Raw genomic sequence first — 19212 nt, forward strand, 5'->3', positions numbered from 1 at the left:
TCGAAACCCTGCAAGATTTATATGTAATGGCACTTTGTTGGTACACAAAATATGAATTATTGTATGGCCATGGAGATTGTGACGGTGATCACAATACCCCAAATCCAAATATAAACGATGGCCATGTGTACCTTGGATGGAACCAGTTGTCGACTACCGTAGCCATTGCTTCAGTTAAGCATGTCTCGATGAAAGGAAACACACAAATGCAGTTCTTTATGGCTAATAGGTAACGTACAAGATAAACATATATCCCTTACCTAATTCTGATTCCTGCTCCCACTAAACAAAAAAGCTCTCACTACTTCCAAGGGAGAGAGAAATTGCAGCAAGAGAAAACTTGGTACCCAAAAAATGCAAGGAAAAGAGATAAAGCAACCCTCCTAATAGCTGAGACAGTAGGGGTCACATATATTATAGGATAATCCCTGAAGAACTTTTTTTCAAGTGTGATATTTGGAATTGACATTGCTTCATTGTTCAGCTCGTATGTCTTCTAGCTGTTCTCCTTTTTTGATGAACAGTGGTTGTTGGGACGTCAGCCACCATATCGTCGAAACAGTGGAAGAGTAATCGCAGACATCAATGGAAGCACTTCCATTAGGACGAGGGAAGTCCTTCGTACGTGCAATTTAGCTGAGGGCCCAATCCATTGGGTGGCCCAATTAAGTCGTTAATGTTCACGAGCCATCGCCATGAGTTGGGCGTCAGGCAGCACGGGGCCCACATGGTCTACCTACGATCCGCCACGTAAGATTTTTGCATTATGCGTCTCGACCGAGGACCAGAAAGGAAATAAAGATTCAAAGGTGCCACGTGCCAGCTCCTTATTAGCGGCGCCAAGATGGAAACGCTGCTCGCATCGTCGAGCGTCCGCCTTCGAGCCCTCCTCCCGCGCTCCTGCTCTCGCCGCGTTCCCACAGTTGGGAGGCGGACCCTCCGACACACTCCTCCTCCGAGGAGGAACATGAGCGCCTCCGCCGACGCAGCGGCGGTCGCCGCCGGAGTCCCCGCGCCTTCCCCACCGGGAAGCGTCGGAGACAATCCACCTGGGGCCGACGTCGTCGTGCAGTACGTGGTCCTCCGGCGCGACCTGATCGACAGTTGGCCGCTCGGGAGCGTCGTCACCCAGGGCTGCCATGCCTCGGTGGCCGCCGTCTGGAACTACCGCCACCACCCCGACGTCCTCGCCTACTGCTCCGACGACAACCTCGACTCCATGCACAAGGTCTGTTCGATCAAATGCCTCGATTAGCCTTTTTTTTATATATAAATTTCCAGGTCTTATGCTTGGTTTATTAGGTGACGCTGGAGGTGAAGGGTGAAACGCAGTTGAGGAACCTGTCGGACAAGCTCAAGACGGGAGGGATCGATCATAAGCTGTGGGTGGAGCAGCCGGAGGACTTCCCCACATGCCTCGCAACCAGGCCCTATCCAAAGTCTCAGGTTGCCTCTTTCTTTAAGAAGCTAAAGCTCTGCAAGTAAGCAGTAAAGCAGTCAAAATAATGCCACCAGGTGTTCGATCTAATGCCATCAATTGTTCGATTGGTGTCTTCAACTGCTATTCCTCTTCAAACTGAAACGATTTGTGAGGTCTTCAATAAATGCATCCAACATTAGTATCTAAAGAAGATACTCTATAATTTAAAAAAAAATTAAAGAAAAAAATATAAATATTGTTTTTGTATGTGAGAGGATATACAAAGTGATTGATTGATGTCATATGGTGAAAATTTTAATTTATCTACGTGAATATAAACGAGATTTATTAAACCATATTAAATCTTACATGACTTTTCGATGTGTTCTTTTACTTTTTGAAATTCTTCTATCCCTCTCCGACACATCACCGTTATCATCATTGCCTTCACAAAGAAGAATAATAAGAATAGCACAATCCTTATATCACAACACATACATGATATGGATACGATTATTATTTTTTTAAAAATTAAAATATGGACTGTAACATCCTAATTAGTCCTAAATCGAAAGTGAACAAAACTAAAATTGACTTATAAAGGTTTAATAAGTATATTATTATTAATTTTAATTTAAATATTTTAGTTTGTAGTTTGAATCAAACGTAATTGATAGAACGATTAGTCCATCAAGCTCGAGCCTTGACATTTATGAGCCATTATTGGGTTATGCCTTACGACACACATGCCCCTTACATTTATAAATTTTATAAACTCAACAACAAATAAATATCATCACATGAATTAAAATAATTATAAATATAAAAAATAATATATATAATATTAATATTGAATATTAAAAAAAATAAGTGAATCAAATAATATTTAATGATCATTACATTCATTCGTGTTTCATTTAATCAACATCATACAGATAATTTTTAAAATTCTTCATTCAAAGATATTTAAGTTCAAATACTATTTTGTCATAAATCAAATTAATCTTTATAATATTTCATATCTTAATCTCTCCTTTAAGCATACAAATCATGATTATGTTATTATTATATAAAAAATTTAATGTTAGAAACTAAAAGTAAACAATGATAAATCAAATTTACAAATACATATATTTCAATATCATAAAAAAAAAATCTTTATCCGATCTATAACTATACCATCATCAAATCCGAAAGAGAAGACTATATTTATGTTATGCTCTCTTTCTAAGATGGTAATTATAATAATTATTCTCATTAAAATAATATCATAAGAAATTATATTATAATTAAAAAAAAATTATTGATCGATAATCGTCATTAGAATCCAATCAGATATATAGTTAAATAAAGTCAGCCCAAAACCACTCGAATCCAACGGTTGTAAAGGTCACACCATCTTCGACCCTGCTCCTCGATTCTGTGGCCTAATCGAGGGACATCCCCAGTGTGATGCCTTCTATCGTTTGAATCATCTCATCTCGATTTGGGATCGATCCAGTTTGATTGGATGCATGGCGTTGTACGTATCAGGTTTTGTTCTACGGACGTGTACTCCTTTCGATCAATCGATCTCGATGATAAGTGCGTTCGGGTTCTCTTCTTAGGTTTCATCTTCGCCTCTCTCATCACAGTGGCACGAGCACCTCGCGCATAACATAGAACAGATGGGGACTACTGATCCAAAACGAAGAAGGAAAATGACATCACCCGAGGAAGATATCGAGGTACTGTATCGCGTACATCGCAATACGTTTGGGGCACCACTGTTCTTCTTCTGGTTTTCCAAAGATGAGGTGGAAGAGATAAGACCGTGCACAAAAGCTGTCATCCACCGAGGGGATCTTATAGCTTTTCTCTTTTATACTTTTTTTCTCCTACACGGACTTCAGCAATACCATTGGAACATAAAGTAGCCATGCTATGTATGACACCGTCCAATGATATGTACTGCTATTATAATACTGTGGTGACTTTGGTTGCTGTCGATCGTAATGTAGTGATATGGAATTTCATGTGTGATGTCCACATATTTTATTTCATATGCACTTGTATTGCAGCTCCCAAAATGATCATCTAATCTTACATAATAACCTTACATTTACTCATGGAAAAGAAAGAGAAAAAAAAAAAAAAAGAGTAATAGGACAGTGGACTGAGTTTTGTGTTCTTAGGTTTAATCTCAATGGTCCAACATCAATGTGTTCTTGAGGTCATTTAACAATCTGGCTGTAGATGACGACACACAGCTTTAGTTCCAAGGATTAACATAGCAGCAACCTTGAGCGTTAAAGATCAACTGCAGGCAGATGTTGTATGCACCATGAGAGTTAACATATTGTGTTCTCCCCCAAAGAGAAAGAAGAACATCGAAACAGACCCCCATTCCACTGACACACACACACACAGGAAAGCCGAAATAGCTTTGAGAGCCGAGTCAAAGATCGAGTTACAAGGTGAGATTTTAGGGAACGCGAAGCGCTGAAGTTACGATTTTTACATGAAAGATGGGATCTTGAGATCAGAGTGGAGCTATAATCCATCAAGGATAGGTGACGAGGCGCCGGGAACAGTGGGTGCAGGAGTACTTCGTCGTGGTCTTGAGGCACACGGGAAGGCAGCAAAGCCGCAGCGACTTCTCCACGTCCGTCGCCATCACGACGCCGCCGCAGTAGGGGCAGCTCCCCGGCGCCTTGTGGGTCCCCAGCGCCTTCTCCTCCTCCCCGCACCCGAACACCAAGCACATCTCTCTTCCTCCCTCTTCTTCTCCTTCGGCTGCTGCTGCTGCTGCTGTTGTGTTCTTCGGTTTGCCCATAAATAGAGGAGTACTCACCGTTGCTGTCACATACGATTCGCGTGCACAAAATCCATGTCCTTTTCATGTAAGATTAACTATCATTCTGAGGGTTTGTTCTTCGTTATCATCATCATCGTCATCATCATCATATATAGGTATATATATTATATATAATTTAGTGGGGTGACTCTTGAGCTCTATCCTATGTAAAGACACTATAGGCGGACCATTTTCTAGTAAGACACTGTGACAGCCTTCGTCGGTAATCATGTATCTGGTGCAAAAGCCTTCCGCATCGAACAAAGCACCGAAAAGGTTAGAACATAGCAATGACAAGTTCACGTCGGAGAGAAGCTTTCACTGGCTTGACGTGCTGGTCTCTGTCACACCACCTTTCATTTCAAGGGTTTCCAACTTTATCATTGTTTTGGTCAAAGGTACAGTCTTATTATATTTATTTTGATACCTACTTATTCTAGACAAAGTCGCATCGGCATATTTGATAGGGTATATTCAATCAGAATCACGTCTTGTCCAAGACGTGGAGTCTCAGAACCCACGTGACACAAGCAGGTTGATATAGCACCTCGGACCCTCGTGAGATAATGAACCATACCCGTATCGCTCGGGGTTGTACCGCCCAAAAACACGAAACTGTATAGGCCATCTGCCTAAAGCCTCGACAACTATTAATGGATCGTGCATGATTGACTCTCAATCGTAAATATATAGACCGACCTCCTGACACATCAGGAGATGAACCTCGGACATTAAAAACACCGTCAATTTTTTTGACTTGAGCTTCGAAGGGGTTGAACCGAGAATCTCTCTTTCGACTTTAACACACAGTTAGAATGTAAGAACCAACCTCTTACTCTATTTCGAGTCAATCCAACGGATAATATTCCGACCCGCTCGCTTCAAGAAAACGCGACCATGTGTTCTTGATATCGAATGGAGCCGTGATACCTCCCCCACGGCTTGAAGTTGCACAATAATATTCGTGTAAGAGAACACGTTCCAAGTTATGCATCAAATGTGTCTGCTTGCATTGGAATTATACAGAGATTAGGATTATACGCATTCTAATATGGACCATCATTCATCGACGCATTCCCTTTCGGTAGATGCAGCAGTCCAAATACTGGATCAGAGACCTGCCTCGCACGTGGAAGGTAAGATCCACTTACGACCGTACGTAGTAGCAGTCATGTTGCGCCCATCACGTGACGCCGACACGCCACCTACTCCCACGGCCGCCGTCGGTTTCACGCGAGGTAGCCGTATCGCGAGCAGCGACAGGTTGGTGGTGGGCTTGCCCGAGGAGGCCGACGACGGAACGCATCTCGGCTCACGTGACTCCGACGCGTCACTTGCTCCTGTCCGTGTTTCCACGGAAGGGCGGACGAGCCGCCGTACCTGCTCCGCTGCAGCCGTCCGTACGCCTGACGCCATCGTGGTGGTGGTGGAGGAGGAGGAGGTCCCCCCAAGGCGTGCCAACTGCAGGCCCTGACACACCCGTCGTTGGATGTCACAGCGTCCTGCAATTGTAGCATCATATAGTGATACCATGACTTGAAATATGTATGTTCCAACTGATTAAAACAAAACAAAATCAGCCTGCTTGGAATGAGTCATGGGTTGCAGAAGAAAAATCAATAATATAGTTGTCAAGGTTGCAGATGATAGAACATGATGTGCACAACTCAGTAGAAATTCCTCGGTGAGTAAAGCCCCACATGGTGTTATGTGGTTTCTTCAAAGAACCTACAGATCTTTTGTGTTACCTATGTACAACTCCACACTCATCCACCAAGGGTAGGATGCTCCCAAAAAGTCTGGATAAAGTTAGGCCAATCATCAAGAGGTGGGTGAATAGTTCCTGGTGGATGTAGGGGGTTTCATCTGGACATGCTACTGCTTCCACTATTTCAAATTGCAACTTACCAGGTTATACAATCAAATGATATATACAATTGAATCTTTCAAAAAAACCAAAAGATAATAGAAAAGAGAAGCATAATAAAAATGAGAAGCAACCAAATGTTTGGTGGTCTATGTGACAATGTGTATTAAGGACCATGAAAAGAACAGTTATAAGCTCAAGTTAGGTCTCAGGCGAGGCCATGCTTACTCTCAAAAATAGTCAGATTTTTACCTCATCAGCTGAAACACTACACTACAGGTCTTACTATGTTTCAACCATTTCAGCCAAAGTTAATAATAGCTGACTGGTTTAAACATTTGCCCAACCCTTTAATAAATGGGGAAATTAGCAAGCAAGATATGCAAACAGCTTCGTCTAACATGCATGCCAACATTCGCATACATCTCCAAACCCCATTTTCACCTATATGATTCATATTTTTTTCCAAAATCCAAGGAAAATAAAAAAAGTTCATCAAGGCTTCCTTGAGCTTTTCCTACATCTCATCATAACTGTCTTCAAGAAGTCCCAAAATAGACCCACTTGTGATTGTGTACACACATCCGGCACAAATGCACAAAAAATTAGCTCGAGTTCTGGACAAGGCATCATATTGAACCCTCCAATGAGCCACAGCAACTTGTGCTAACTACATAAGCTAATTGGGTCAAATGAACAGATAACACCAACACTCTCTCTTTCTCATATTTTTCTCAAATCTATCAAATCCTTGTATACCCAGGTATCGTGGGCACAATTTATTTATACTTATAGGCGTCATGTTACAATTCCTTAAAACAACATATCATAAAAAATCTCATAATATATCATTCGATATTATTTTCTGTAGCATATAATGCATAAAAAAAAATCTTTTTTTTTCTTCAACCAAAATTATAGAAAGTATACAAATCATCGAATCATGTGCTATAAACAAGATGATATAAAAAATAAAACAACAATTAAAGCTTAGTGCACATGCACCAAAGGAAATCTCCAATCAGGTTAATGAACAAAAGAAAACAACAAACCTCTCTCTAGCCTTCTCAAATTCATCTTTTAGACCCATTACGTATAGTGCATGGAGAGAGTCCACAAGGGTTGCTCCAAGACCACAAAAACTATTCACACCACTCTTTGATTGCGACCGGTCATAGAGGGAAAGACATCACGTAATTACAATTGAATCTTAAGATTGAAAAGCCAAGAAAAGAAGTTAGTTGACTATAGCCTTGAGAGGCTATTGTATTCAAAACAAACCCGAAAGAAGCGTAGTCACCTTAACCTTTTCTCTACGTTGATTGTTAACAAGATCAAATTCATTGATAAGTTTGTCATTTGTACCAGAGGAAACTTCGCCCCGCATGACCACCACCCGTCTACTTTCTGTAGCTGCAGGGAAACAACAGTAGAGCAACCTTCAAACATCACTAAACTAAAGGAACGATAGACGAATACATAAACATTGAATTTACATGATCGTGCAATCGGTTCAATTCTTCCCCAAGTTGGGTAATATCAGCCTGCACATATAAAACACATTAGCTTCCTAGCAACCCAGATCGCTGAACTTTTAAGACCCAAGTCATTCTTTGAATATCAATGATTTAAAGGGGCAGATGATACAGTATAAGAGGAAGGATAATAATCCCAAGGGTCCTCTTAAATCTTCAAATGTGTTTCTGGTAGAGGAGTTCACACATTGCAAAGGAGCCACTTTATCAATTTATTGAACTGAAATCATGCCTTTTGCATCCCCAAATAACATGTTCTCCAATTTTCAGGACGATGGTTGCAATGCTTACCAGAAAAGTTAAGGGGCTCTCCAGTTCCAACCAACATAGAAGAAATGATGGCTCCACAGATAGACCATTCTTGTTCCAGCCTTTTTTTTTTTTTTCTCATTAAAGGTAAAGAACTCTGGTGTGTAGGTTTTTATAGGCAAGCAATATAAGATGATCCAATCAGCAAGAACTTCAAATCCAGCCAACGATCAGAATCAAGCAAAGACAAAAATTAGGGAAGAAAGAATCATACGAGCGGAACGAAGAATGGGGCGTCCCTCGCCTCATGCTCCCGGATTAGGTAGGGAAGGCCAATCCCAGATGGCAATAACGAAGATGACGAAGACGAAGGCGAGCCGCATCGGGTGCCTAAGGTAGTAGGCGGAGTGGAGGTACCGGTGGCAGCTCGAGGAGGAGGAGGACCTCCGAGCCATCGTATCGTCCGGAGACGAGAACTCTGACTCCGGTCGTTGCAAGCCTCGGATTCGCCCTTATATATATATATATATATTTTTATATTAAATAAATTTTCATTAAACTAAGCAAATAAAAATCATGAATATCTAATATCATTAAAAAGTGAAGACTATTACACTCTCCCGTTAGAAAATAATTTATTTTTCTAAACTATCGCTTTGATAAAAAAAAAATAATGATTTTATTTATCAATGATATTCACATAAAATAATTTTTTATCGATCGTAATTGACTAATGATTAATGATATAAGATAAATATTTACTGAATATTGATACATGAAATACATCATGAACATATATGATGGCTCCTTAACTAACCTTAACCTTACTTATTAAGCCTGAAGTCTAAATATTCTATTAGTATATCATCAAATCCTTATGCATGCGAGCCTAAGTGTGCTTCCACGACAAGGGTCGACGAACCCGGTTCATTCGAGCAGACCGGGCCGCGGAAATCCGACACCAAGCGGTTTCCACGGCCCACTCCAGGGATATATCGGTCAACTCAAATGACTTGTGAAGTTACCATATAGCCCTTCGGTTCGACGAAGAAATGGGCATGGGACATCCCTCGTCTCTGCCCGCAAATCCAAGTTACAAAAGTATTCATGGTCGGTGGATGACTCATAGAAGAAGATATGGTAATTGGACGAAATTGCTAAGGGTAATATTGACATATGAGGATGTCCACATCCCCTGCCCGACGCGAGCAGGCGCACCCGAGAGGAAGTCACGTCCCCCCCCTCTCTCTCTCTCTCTCTCTGATGTTCCTCTCCGACCGCATTCGATCTCGCTTTACCGACCCGAAAGATCTTCGATTCCAAATTGTTCGGGTGAGTTCCCCTTCTCTCCAAATGTCGCTCTTCGCTTCTTTGATGGATCACAGTTTCTGATGTCTTCCGGGGAATCGATTTCTGGTGGTTCTTTCATTTCGTAGGTGATTTCGGAGATTCTTTGTCGTGATTTCCTATTATTGTGTTTAGATTGTGTTTTGTCTGAAGATCATGTGTTTTTGGTTTTTCGTTGAAAGCCGGCAGCTTCGTCTGGGTTTTGTGGAAGGAACGATTTCTTAACTAGGGATCCGAATTTTCACCTACACGGGTTCTCTTAAGATTTGATTCATTTTGTTTATTCTAAGTCTTCTGCAAGATCTGGATCAGTGTTCGGCCGTGCAAGATGAGACCTTTTGTGCCTTTTGATTCGGTTTCCTTTGGTTGCTACATGATCGAGCTAGCTAGGGTTTTTCTTTTGGGTTTCTTTACTTTCCTTGGAATAGGTTGATTTGGGGAATTTGTAAGATTAGGTGATGATTTCTGCCAGACATGGATTTATGAGCTGGTGGATTTAGTTGTTTTTTAGGGCAATCATTTGAGAGTGTCAAAAAACTGTGTGAGGTTAGATAGAGTCATTAGGCAGTGCATTGACAGGCTGTGCTCGTAACAGAAATGTACGACGAAGGAAGGAATACCTCGATCATTTGCTTTGTTATACATCGATTTTGAGATGGCATACGAGTTACCTATCAAGTTTCTTAGACTCGGTTACGGTAGTTGGATGGCTGTTGCAAAGAAACACTTTGCGCTTTGGTATAAATAATTGATCTGCAGCTTATTGCTGAATTCATGATAGTATGGCTTGTTTGGTATGCCACAATAAATTGGCAATATGCCACAATAATCTTTCCATCCTCTGATGGTTCCTCTAAAGTTGATTCTTGTAGTCCTGTGAGAGCCAAAAGCAGTAATTTTCAGAGACAAATCGATTTTGATACTCTTGCATTGCACAGGTGATCACTGTCTTGTGCATTCATTGACAACCAAAGAGTGGTAATGTGTTGCCATATGAAGCTGGATTTTTTGTAAGTTATTCTAGGGCTCACCTGGTACTCTATTGGTAGTTAGCACCTACTGTTGATCCATTAGTTTTCTCAGTTTCCTATTAGGTTGAGAGAAGTTAACATGTGCACATATTTTGACTCGAGGAAGGAAGAAGTTGTGGATGGAAAGATAGAATAGGAAAGTTTTAAGAATAACATTTATTTACACCAATATTTTTATTATCTGGCTACTTTCTTCGAATGAAATCAAGGATGACAAAAGGACCATGTGGTGTCAATCATGTTGAACGGATTTACATTTATCTTGGCAAATCTATTCATGAGTTGATATCAACTTTCGTTGATATTACTTGTTAGCATGTCTATGACCTTTTTTCAGAAATTTTTTACATCAACTGGAAATTCATTTATAATTATTGCAGGTGTAGATCAATAGTAAAAATTTTATTCTACACAGTGGCTATGATCTGAAAACATCATTTGATGACTTCAAACTCTCTTGAAGGTCATTGGTACCTATTCCATATAAAGTTATGAGAAGTTCTATATTTTGTTTCAGGACATAATATAATAGTAAAGTATATCTGCTGGTATATACTCTGAATGATGGAGGTGAGAGAACATTGCCAAAGCAATGGCACTAAAGGGTCAGAACGTTAGCAAACAATGATACACTTCTAACATACACAATGATGGTTTTCTGATATTTATTTGAATTTTGAAGATCCATGAACTTAACCTATGTATAATTTGGATATAACAATGGATGATTTCTTTTAGCAAAGAGAACCAGTTGAAACCTATGTGTGCTCTAGACTGATCACATTGCATAGTGCATACCTATGTAAGTTTAGCACATCAAATTATCTACTTTACAAGCATTTTTCCCTGTTACCTTTCATCTTATAACGGTCAAATTTTGTGTGGGTACATTACTTCTCATACACTAGCTTATATTTTTTTATTGCAAGGCTGTTATACATTCCTGTTAACTCTCATCCTATGTGAGTTGCAAGGTTGTTGTCTTCTGCATATACTATCTGCTTGTGTAAGTCAAACATTCTGGTGTTTTGCATTTGGCAATGTGTCTTTTCACCATACGATATTATAATACTGTATACCTATTACACACAAGAGTACATGATAGAGACTGGCTTCTCTTCTGTTCTGGTCAACTCTTGACTTACTTCTTTTGAAAATAATATGAATTGCCAAGCTTAATTATGATGGTCAACTTTTGGGGATGGTGAAATGGGAAGTTAATAGGTATCTGTTAGCTGTGGGAGCCTGGATTTTAATCTCAGTATCTTGTTAGTTGTTAGTATTATAAGCATGAGTGACTTTGTGACTAATAAAGACATCACCAGAGAGTATTCCTTGATGTATCAACTCCAATAGTGGAGCTTTAGTTCTTCCTTTTCTTTAAAACTGTGGTGTTATTCTTACTTTAGATCATGTAAATAGATTGCCTTCTTGTTAGGAAATTAAGTGTAGATTTTAGCACCTGTAAGCAATTCTTAATTCTCAGTCTCACTTCTTTCAGTTGAGTATCATACTAATTATTATCTGTGACCTTTTTAGCACGAATTCATTGTGAGATTCTAACTGCCACTGCTTTATGATTCACAAGCACCTAAGTTATCCTTTTTAAAAAAACCAACTCCTATACCATTTCTGCAGATCAGCTGCAGCAATCGGTGACAATCCCTGTAGTCTGAGCTGCACCCAAGCATAGTGGATACAGCAACCCGATCTACATTTTGTGTTGAAGGTCGAAGGAACACTCTTTGTGGTCACTTTTCCAACAATGGTGAGTGTAATTTTGAAAATTTTGAATTTAAGAATCTATCTGGGCCAGTTGCTTAGAATAGCTGGTGAAGTTTTCTCCACGATACTAATTTGTTTGCTATCTTAAGCAGGCAACCAATGAGAACCTTTCACCAAATGTCATCAAGCAACTTGCTAAGGAATTGAAGAATTTAGACGAAACACCTCCTGATGGCATTAAAGTGATTGTTAATGATGATGACTTTTCTATTATATTTGCTGATATTGAGGGTCCTGGTACGTGACTGATTTGAGATATCTTTCCATTTTCCTTTTGGCATGGAAATTAACAATCCACAAGTTTGTGCTACACAAACCTGCAGCTGGAACTCCATATGAGAATGGTGTATTTCGCATGAAGCTTTTACTGTCTCATGACTTCCCCCAGTCTCCTCCAAAAGGTGTTGTATTGTTATTGTATGCTAATGCTAGCAAGTCATGCTGTTATTTATAATTTGACAAGGATCAAGTTTTCCATTATTTTGCAGGCTACTTCTTGACCAAAATATTTCATCCAAACATTGCAACGAATGGTGAAATTTGTGTCAACACACTCAAAAAGGATTGGAATCCAAGCCTTGGATTAAGACATGTGTTGCTTGTAAGTTCCAAGTGTTCCTGATCCACCTTCATGTTCTGTCAATCACTATTGTTACTCAACCAATTCTAGGTATGGTAATGAGCTGTAGCCATTAGGGAAACAATACTTTGGAAATGTCAATTACCACTTTGATATGTTCTTTTAAAGGGATCTTTGTTGGAAAATTCATCCTGAGTCTTGACTATGTTGGTGTTACCATAATATATTATCTAAATCAGAATTTGTTTAATGGTCAGCTGTTTTGCTCTTGTACTAACTCAAGAGATCCCACAAGTACAAAGTTTGCAGCTTGTTTTTATGTCGCTAATGTGGTCCATGTTGTTGCTTCCAACAGGTTGTCAGATGCTTGCTCATTGAGCCATTCCCAGAATCTGCACTAAATGAGCAAGCTGGTAAAATGTTGCTTGAAAACTACGAGGAGTATGCTAGGCATGCAAGGTTTGCTGCTGCTCTCTCTCTCTCTCTCTCTCACACACACACACACATTTTGCTTTTACTACCAAAGAGCCAGTAGACCAAGAAAACTCTCTATTCGGTTGGTAGAGATGTCCATATATTACGACATTAGCCTATTCACTTTGGGTTGATCTGGATAACTGCTATGGGTGGACAGGCTCATGGTGAGTTTTATGATGCATCTCTGCAGATTATATACAGGGATACATGCTCTTAAACCTAAGTCGAATGTTAAGACGGGGGCAATCTGTGAGTCCACCACAGCTTTAAATGTGGATCAAAGAATTACAGAATCCACTGGGAAAGAACCCTTGCTTACCACTCCATTATCTACTTCTTCCAAAGGACCAGTGACAAATGCACAAGATCAGAATGCCAGTATTGCCCCTCTAGTGGAGCCTGTTGTTGGAGCATCAGCGATTCAAAAGAAGGAAGGACTTGCTGTAAAAGCTCAGGTAGATAAGAAGAAGATTGATGCTAGGAAGAAGAGCTTGAAAAGACTATAGATATATCTTATATTAGGATGTCGGGTGCAGTAACTAGTCAAGCTATCTACTAGATGTTCTTAGCAATTGGAATAATCTTAACAGCAAGCAAACTGGGGTAGAAAGGACATCTCTGCGAATTGTATATCTTAGTCTCATTCTTTGTACATTGTTTATGCAAGCAACGTTATTCTGACTGAAGAATCTTGGTCCTTCTGGGCTATAAAGGATCTCACTTGCTGTGTACTTGCATTATCTTAGAACTCCTTTTGTTCTACTAAGCTGATAGCCTACTTGACTTGTCTGCTTTGTTGCTCTCTTTAACACGAGGATCATTCCGTCTTTTACCTTGAGGCAGTGTTACTCTAAAATCAATGCTTTTGAAATGCATATGAAGTTTTTTTCTGGTTGATTTATGTGATTGTACATTTTATTTTTGTACCTAATCTTATTCTTGCTCTTCTCCTTTGTGTGACATTGTTTGCGGCAATCAAAAGCAGGAAACCTCATGCATCTTGTTGGAAATAGACCGACTGTTGAAGTTGATGTCAAATTGTTCTTGTGCTCAACTTTTTTTGGTTCGCCAAACAAAGAAAAGAAGATTCGATCGTAGCTTCTGTACATCCTCTAGTTGGCTCTTGAAAGCTGCCAGAATATTGATCTGTCTCAATATTCCCACTCCACTAGCAACATAACTCTCCAGACAGAGTCCATCAAAGAGCTTGCTGATTTCATCTCTCGGTTGCATTATTGTATCTTTGCTGATCTCATCCGCTGCTTGACCTCACATCTGAAGCTTTCAATAACGAGTGGTTCTTCCTGTGACACAGCTTGAAGGCCAGCAATTTAACGTGCGATTCACGTTTATATCGAAGACCCAGTGTTTGTGGCGAAGCACATGAGAGCTGAGACGAGCGAGTCCATGGCTGAGCATGGTCTTCGGTGGCACTCCTCAGTGCCTCAATCTGGTCTCATATCATATGCACCGGTTAGGAAAACTCCACCATGGTCCATAACATCTTTCCAGATGTAAGGTCAATCGAGCTCTTGGCCATGCTTTCCACGCCCTGTTTTGTGGTCCGTCTTCCTCGCTTGAAATCTGTGGTAGCTCCATCCTTTGGTGAGTCCACAATTTGGATCTCAGGTGGAGCCAGAAACTCCGCAATCTCATACTGTAGTAGCCAGCCAGTAGGTGAAGGAACACGTCGTTGGGTCCCCAAATCTAATGCATGCACCGGTGACGGTGTTCGTTTCCCCGTGACTTCATTGAATCAGATCCATGCAATTACCATGTCCGCGATCCTCTCTCTCTTTCGTGCGCACACGTGGCTGGGAGTTGTGGCGTCCCCGTCGGGCGACGACGACGTCATTGCGCCGCACAACGAGTGGCTGTGATGCGTTGAGTGCGTTGGAAGAAGACCCCGCCCGCCTTTAAATATGCCCTCGGATTAAATGACCCTTCTGCCCTCGTATCCGCCTCACTCGTGAGGGTGATTCCGTCGTTTCGGACCGAGATGATTGGGATTCGTTTCCCGGAGCCACATTTTTTCGCCACGTGTTTCCGACCGGCGCCAAGCGCAGATATTTTGTCGAGTAACTATGCGTGGCAAGACCCGCTGGGTCCCACGACGATTGTCGTTATGGCGTCTCGAGACTTCGTATGTTGTGGTCAACAAGACCGAGTCTTCCGACGTCGTCTACCCGAAGCGCAATTGGGACGGACACACAGGTGGATCTCACGTGGTTCGGATCGCCCTCCAACCGCGAGGCGGGTAGAACCGTGGATGAAACGTAAACGTTTTAAGAGTTGCGTCGAGCTTGTTGCTTCCGTTGGAACACCGCCACTGCGGGTCCCATCACCAGTGCCACCGCATCCGCTCATCCTCGTCGGGGAAAATAGATCTTCTATAATAGGTGGAATTATGGAGCAAAAAAAGAAAAATAAATGTAGTGGCCAATGCGCGAGCAAAAAAGCCAACCATATAATAACGAAAGAAGATGAACAGTTCGAGAGGAACGAGGTATGTGGACAGGGATGGCCCTGCGACCGCCACCGACTCCCCTCCTTATGGTCCATCCTTGTCTTCCCCTCCCTCTCTCTCTCTCTCTCGCTCTCGCTCGGCTTTATATTAGAGCCTTCTTCGCTTAGATTACCACCCCAACTCCAAGTCCAACAAAGCATCCTCCTCTCTCAACCACCGAACCAAAAACCACTGTGCCTCCTGCAAAAGAACCCACCTCCGCCTCCTACACCTCAGTTTTGGACATGAAGCAGCGACCGCCCTGCGAGCTCTGTGGCTGCGAGGCAGTGGTCTTCTGCGATTCGGACGCGGCCTTCCTCTGCTGGGCCTGCGACGCGTCCGTCCACGGCGCCAACTTCCTCGTGGCCCGCCACGTCCGCTTGGTCACCTGCCCCGCCTGCGACTCTCTCGACGCCGCCCGCCGCGTTTCCGGAGCCGCCCCGTGCCGGGTCCGCGACTTCTGCGCTTCCTGTGACCCTGACTCTGTCTCTCCTCCCTCTCCTTCCCGCTCCGCCGGCTCCTCGTCCTCCAGCTCTTGCCTCTCCACCTCCGAGTCCACGGCGGCGCATCGGGGGGTGAAAACCGCCGCTCCACGGCGAACGGCAGCGAGACGGCAGCGTGGGGGGGCGGACGAGAGGGTGGAGGGCGTCCTGCTCGGCTGGAGCCGGAGGATGGGGCTACGTAACCAGCGGCGGTGCGTGGAAGCGGCGGCGCGGGTGGTTGGCGCGTGCCAGCGGGCGACATCGGCCCTGCCACTCCGGGTGGCCCTCTCAGCCGCGTTGTGGTTCGCCATCAAGCTCTGCGAGGACGAGGCGGTGCCGGAGAAAGGCGGCGCAGCGGCTCTCCGGCGGCTGGAGGCGTGCTCCGGTGTGCCCGCGAGGCTAATCCTAGCGGTCGAGTCGCGGATCGCTCGGCTCGCCGAGCGCGCCCGTGTCGCGGAGGAGGGCTGGGCCGAGTGCCCGTAGCCGATCCAACACGGCCACGCGTTTCTTTTTGCCTTTACTTAAACGCCCCTCACGGTTCTTTTATATGTAAGAAAAGGTCACATAAGGTCGTAATATACTAATATGGCGTGTTGTGTTGAGCTACCGAGACAGGTGTCGGAGAGAAAGCTTGATCGAGGCAAAAGGTTAACCGTAGTGGTTCACTCGTTTTCCTTTTATTAGTGGTTGAGTCATTACATACTGCAAGTAAGAACCTCGTGTGGGTGGCTGAGATTAAGAAGATGTAGTCAGTAGATTTCGTTTGTATCTTGTGACACAATCCACAAGCTGAGTTGAAATCGGAAGCCTACTCACATGCATGCATACTTCCTTTTAGTGGACATAAGATCTAAAACCAACCCACCTAGCTTCTTCCCTGATGGCCCTGGTTTGACGTGATCGATATCATACCAGCTCCAGCAATCATCTGAGCTTGTCCGTCGCTTCTCATCCCCTTGTGAGCCCTTCCTCGTTCCGCAATTACGTGATTGCCTGAGATGAACTGGGCCTGATGCAGGAGGCGTGCTGTCCCAAAGAATGTGACTCAGATCGCCGTCGACGGTGGTGTTTCGGAACTATGGAGAGTTGCAGATGACCGTGTGGAAGTAGGACGCCACTGGGTTAACCGCATCGGTGAAGTAGAGGAGCAGTTGCCTTGGCAGGTTATCCACTCCGAGCACACGGTGCTCCACGAATGATCTGCTTAGCACCACCCGAGGCGATCCTGTTCCATGTAGAAGAACACGGAATATGTAGATCTGCGACGACAAGGTTTCTCTGCTACCGAGAGTGGACCTGTGAACATCTTGAAGGCATCGGGCATCGATCCGTTGCCGGTCCCATAAACGATCCGAGTGTTTGTATCCAGATGGAGACTCGGATCTACGATGATATCTTCAAACCTCTTCTCCATGTCCATTAATGGCCTTACTCATTCGGTCAATGAAGTTGAGGTCCCTCGGCAAAGAAGTAAACGCATGAAGAAGATCTGCAGGAGGACCTCTATTTCAGATAAAAAGATCTTAATTACAAGGTGCAGAAACTAAATGCTCACCATCCTGAGTGATAGCTGGATAATCCGAAGCACTCAAATTGATGAACCGATCCCAATATGGACTAGTCTTCAGAAGAGCCGCAGCTGCATGAAGCGTTGCAGCGACGGCGGACGCACCCGTCCCCTCCACCGCACACGCTATTCCCGAGAGCTCGATAAGTTCGTTGGGATCGACCGGAGAGCGCCAGTTAGATTCGTTCGGATGCTGTTGAACCTGCATCGAGGTGCAGGAGGTAGCGATTCCTCGGGTGGTACAGCGCCATCGGCAGCCTTAGAATCTTGTGGTGCTCGCCACCGGTGCCTGAGATCCGGAACGCAAACACCGGAGGATACCCGGGTCCCTTCGATGGAGCTCTGGTTGTCCCTTTGAACTGTAGGCATTCGTCTTCAACTCCGTGACGGAGCAAAGAAGCATCGAGGGAGAGTAACATGATGGAGCTGACTGAATGCAAAAACCGCAATGACGACGCATTCGATGAACTCAGGTTGGGCAACTCTGAGACGCCCGAACATGAACGCCGAGGAATCGGATTCCCACTGAAACGACAAACTGGAGCACTTGCCGAGGTCTGACTGCGATAAGCTAATCGGCATAAGCCACGAAGTCGAAAGATGATCATGTCGTTGTCATGATCAAAGACGTCGAAGAAAACCAAGCATTGTCGGTTTGTATGTGACCAATAACAAATAACGACATTTGACTAAGTTATCGGATGCATCATTTCTTGTGAAATGTTGTCTGCAACTGAATATTAAAATGCCACTGAGAGAAAGGCATGATGATAGATAGGGTTGACAATTTAATAGCAGATGGTCGATATCTCGACATAAGTGATTGATACTTTATAATTGATTCTTTGACATTATCTGACTAACACTTCATCTTAATATTATTGTAACTCGGATTTGATGTATCGCGACGAGTTAGGTCCGAAGAAAGCATACCATAACCTAACTAGGAAGGTAATGACATCGGAAGCTCATTATAAAAGAACTTCTCAAGTACGTTGTTATTAGGACACACAATCTTTCATGTTAAAAGACTAGTTGAATTGTTCGAATCACTCATTAACTTAAATATCTCGATAAGAGTATTATCGAGAACGTCCAACATAGTCTTATTGGAATCGACATCGACATAGGTGGAGTTTGACTAGTCTAGTGTCGACAAGATTTGACTTGAGACCATTTTAGAAAAAGGATTTCGGTTGGCTCCGACTTAGCTTTCACTTCGGACACTTAAAATCTGACTTAAAACCAAATAAAATTAAGAGTTGAGATTCATTATAGGGTTCAATTCCTGAGTAGGCCAGCTAGCTATTTGGGCCATTGTGTCTCATGCACATACCATTGTGTTGCAAAACTTTTCCATAATTCACAACTTATTAACCATCTTTCAATCAGTTTAGCATCTGTGGTCAGCTTGATATGTAGATGAAGGGCAGAAACTAATCATAATATCATGAACATAATCTCATTCTGGAGCAACCATCAGGTATGTTGGATATGTTCATAAGATAGGCACATCATTTTCAAGGAATA

At 42.8% G+C, this 19212-nt stretch overlaps 4 protein-coding genes and 1 long non-coding RNA gene across 8 annotated transcripts; 3 read left to right on the forward strand and 2 right to left on the reverse strand.

Annotated features, from left to right (window-relative positions):
* Window positions 1-818: 818 nt before the first annotated feature.
* LOC103982556 (uncharacterized) lies at window positions 819-1687 on the forward strand. Its single transcript, XM_009399519.3, has 2 exons — window positions 819-1228; window positions 1303-1687. The coding sequence occupies exons 1-2, from the start codon at window positions 845-847 to the stop codon at window positions 1483-1485; spliced, it is 567 nt and encodes a 188-aa protein (XP_009397794.2). The 5' UTR covers window positions 819-844; the 3' UTR covers window positions 1486-1687.
* A 3505-nt stretch (window positions 1688-5192) lies between these two features.
* On the reverse strand, window positions 5193-8381 carry LOC135677175 (uncharacterized). Of its 3 annotated transcripts, XR_010514605.1 has the most exons (5): window positions 7950-8381; window positions 7620-7667; window positions 7424-7536; window positions 7176-7332; window positions 5193-5758 (listed from the first exon to the last, which is right to left on the reverse strand). It is a non-coding gene; the product is annotated as an uncharacterized LOC135677175 (long non-coding RNA). The 3 variants fall into 3 exon arrangements; XR_010514590.1 differs by having other exon boundaries at window positions 7176-7530; XR_010514574.1 differs by having other exon boundaries at window positions 7176-7536.
* A 694-nt stretch (window positions 8382-9075) lies between these two features.
* On the forward strand, window positions 9076-13893 carry LOC135677223 (ubiquitin-conjugating enzyme E2 22-like). Of its 2 annotated transcripts, none has more exons than XM_065189322.1 (7): window positions 9076-9239; window positions 11924-12053; window positions 12163-12307; window positions 12394-12471; window positions 12559-12671; window positions 13006-13109; window positions 13318-13893. In XM_065189322.1, exons 2-7 carry the CDS (start codon window positions 12051-12053, stop codon window positions 13631-13633), a joined length of 759 nt encoding a protein of 252 aa, XP_065045394.1. In that variant the 5' UTR covers window positions 9076-9239; window positions 11924-12050; the 3' UTR covers window positions 13634-13893. The 2 variants fall into 2 exon arrangements, with proteins under 2 accessions (XP_065045394.1, XP_065045458.1); XM_065189386.1 differs by having other exon boundaries at window positions 9216-9343.
* Window positions 13894-15625: 1732 nt separating this feature from the next.
* LOC103982057 (B-box zinc finger protein 32-like) lies at window positions 15626-16921 on the forward strand. Its single transcript, XM_009398861.3, has one exon. The coding sequence runs from the start codon at window positions 15879-15881 to the stop codon at window positions 16596-16598; it is 720 nt and encodes a 239-aa protein (XP_009397136.2). The 5' UTR covers window positions 15626-15878; the 3' UTR covers window positions 16599-16921.
* A 270-nt stretch (window positions 16922-17191) lies between these two features.
* LOC135587742 (beta-glucuronosyltransferase GlcAT14B-like) lies at window positions 17192-17890 on the reverse strand. Its single transcript, XM_065079478.1, has 2 exons — window positions 17671-17890; window positions 17192-17340 (listed from the first exon to the last, which is right to left on the reverse strand). Exons 1-2 carry the CDS (start codon window positions 17888-17890, stop codon window positions 17192-17194), a joined length of 369 nt encoding a protein of 122 aa, XP_064935550.1.
* Window positions 17891-19212: the final 1322 nt, after the last annotated feature.

Source organism: Musa acuminata, chromosome BXJ1-1, assembly GCF_036884655.1.
Source record: "Musa acuminata AAA Group cultivar baxijiao chromosome BXJ1-1, Cavendish_Baxijiao_AAA, whole genome shotgun sequence".
NCBI lineage: Eukaryota > Viridiplantae > Streptophyta > Magnoliopsida > Zingiberales > Musaceae > Musa > Musa acuminata.

What these genes read in the sequence shown, in the direction of transcription:
- LOC103982556 (XM_009399519.3), top strand. Translation starts at nt 845, where the DNA reads ATGGAAACGCTGCTCGCATCGTCGAGCGTCCGCCTTCGAGCCCTCCTC. An exon ending in ACCTCGACTCCATGCACAAG is followed by an intron (nt 1,229 to 1,302) that starts GTCTGTTCGATC and finishes TTGGTTTATTAG; the next exon opens with GTGACGCTGGAGGTGAAGGG.
- LOC135677223 (XM_065189322.1), top strand. An exon ending in GATTAAGACATGTGTTGCTT is followed by an intron (nt 12,672 to 13,005) that starts GTAAGTTCCAAG and finishes TGCTTCCAACAG; the next exon opens with GTTGTCAGATGCTTGCTCAT. An exon ending in GAGTATGCTAGGCATGCAAG is followed by an intron (nt 13,110 to 13,317) that starts GTTTGCTGCTGC and finishes GCATCTCTGCAG; the next exon opens with ATTATATACAGGGATACATG.
- LOC103982057 (XM_009398861.3), top strand. Translation starts at nt 15,879, where the DNA reads ATGAAGCAGCGACCGCCCTGCGAGCTCTGTGGCTGCGAGGCAGTGGTC.
- LOC135587742 (XM_065079478.1), bottom strand. Translation starts at nt 17,890, where the DNA reads ATGCAGGTTCAACAGCATCCGAACGAATCTAACTGGCGCTCTCCGGTC. An exon ending in TCCAGCTATCACTCAGGATG is followed by an intron (nt 17,341 to 17,670) that starts GTGAGCATTTAG and finishes TACATGGAACAG; the next exon opens with GATCGCCTCGGGTGGTGCTA.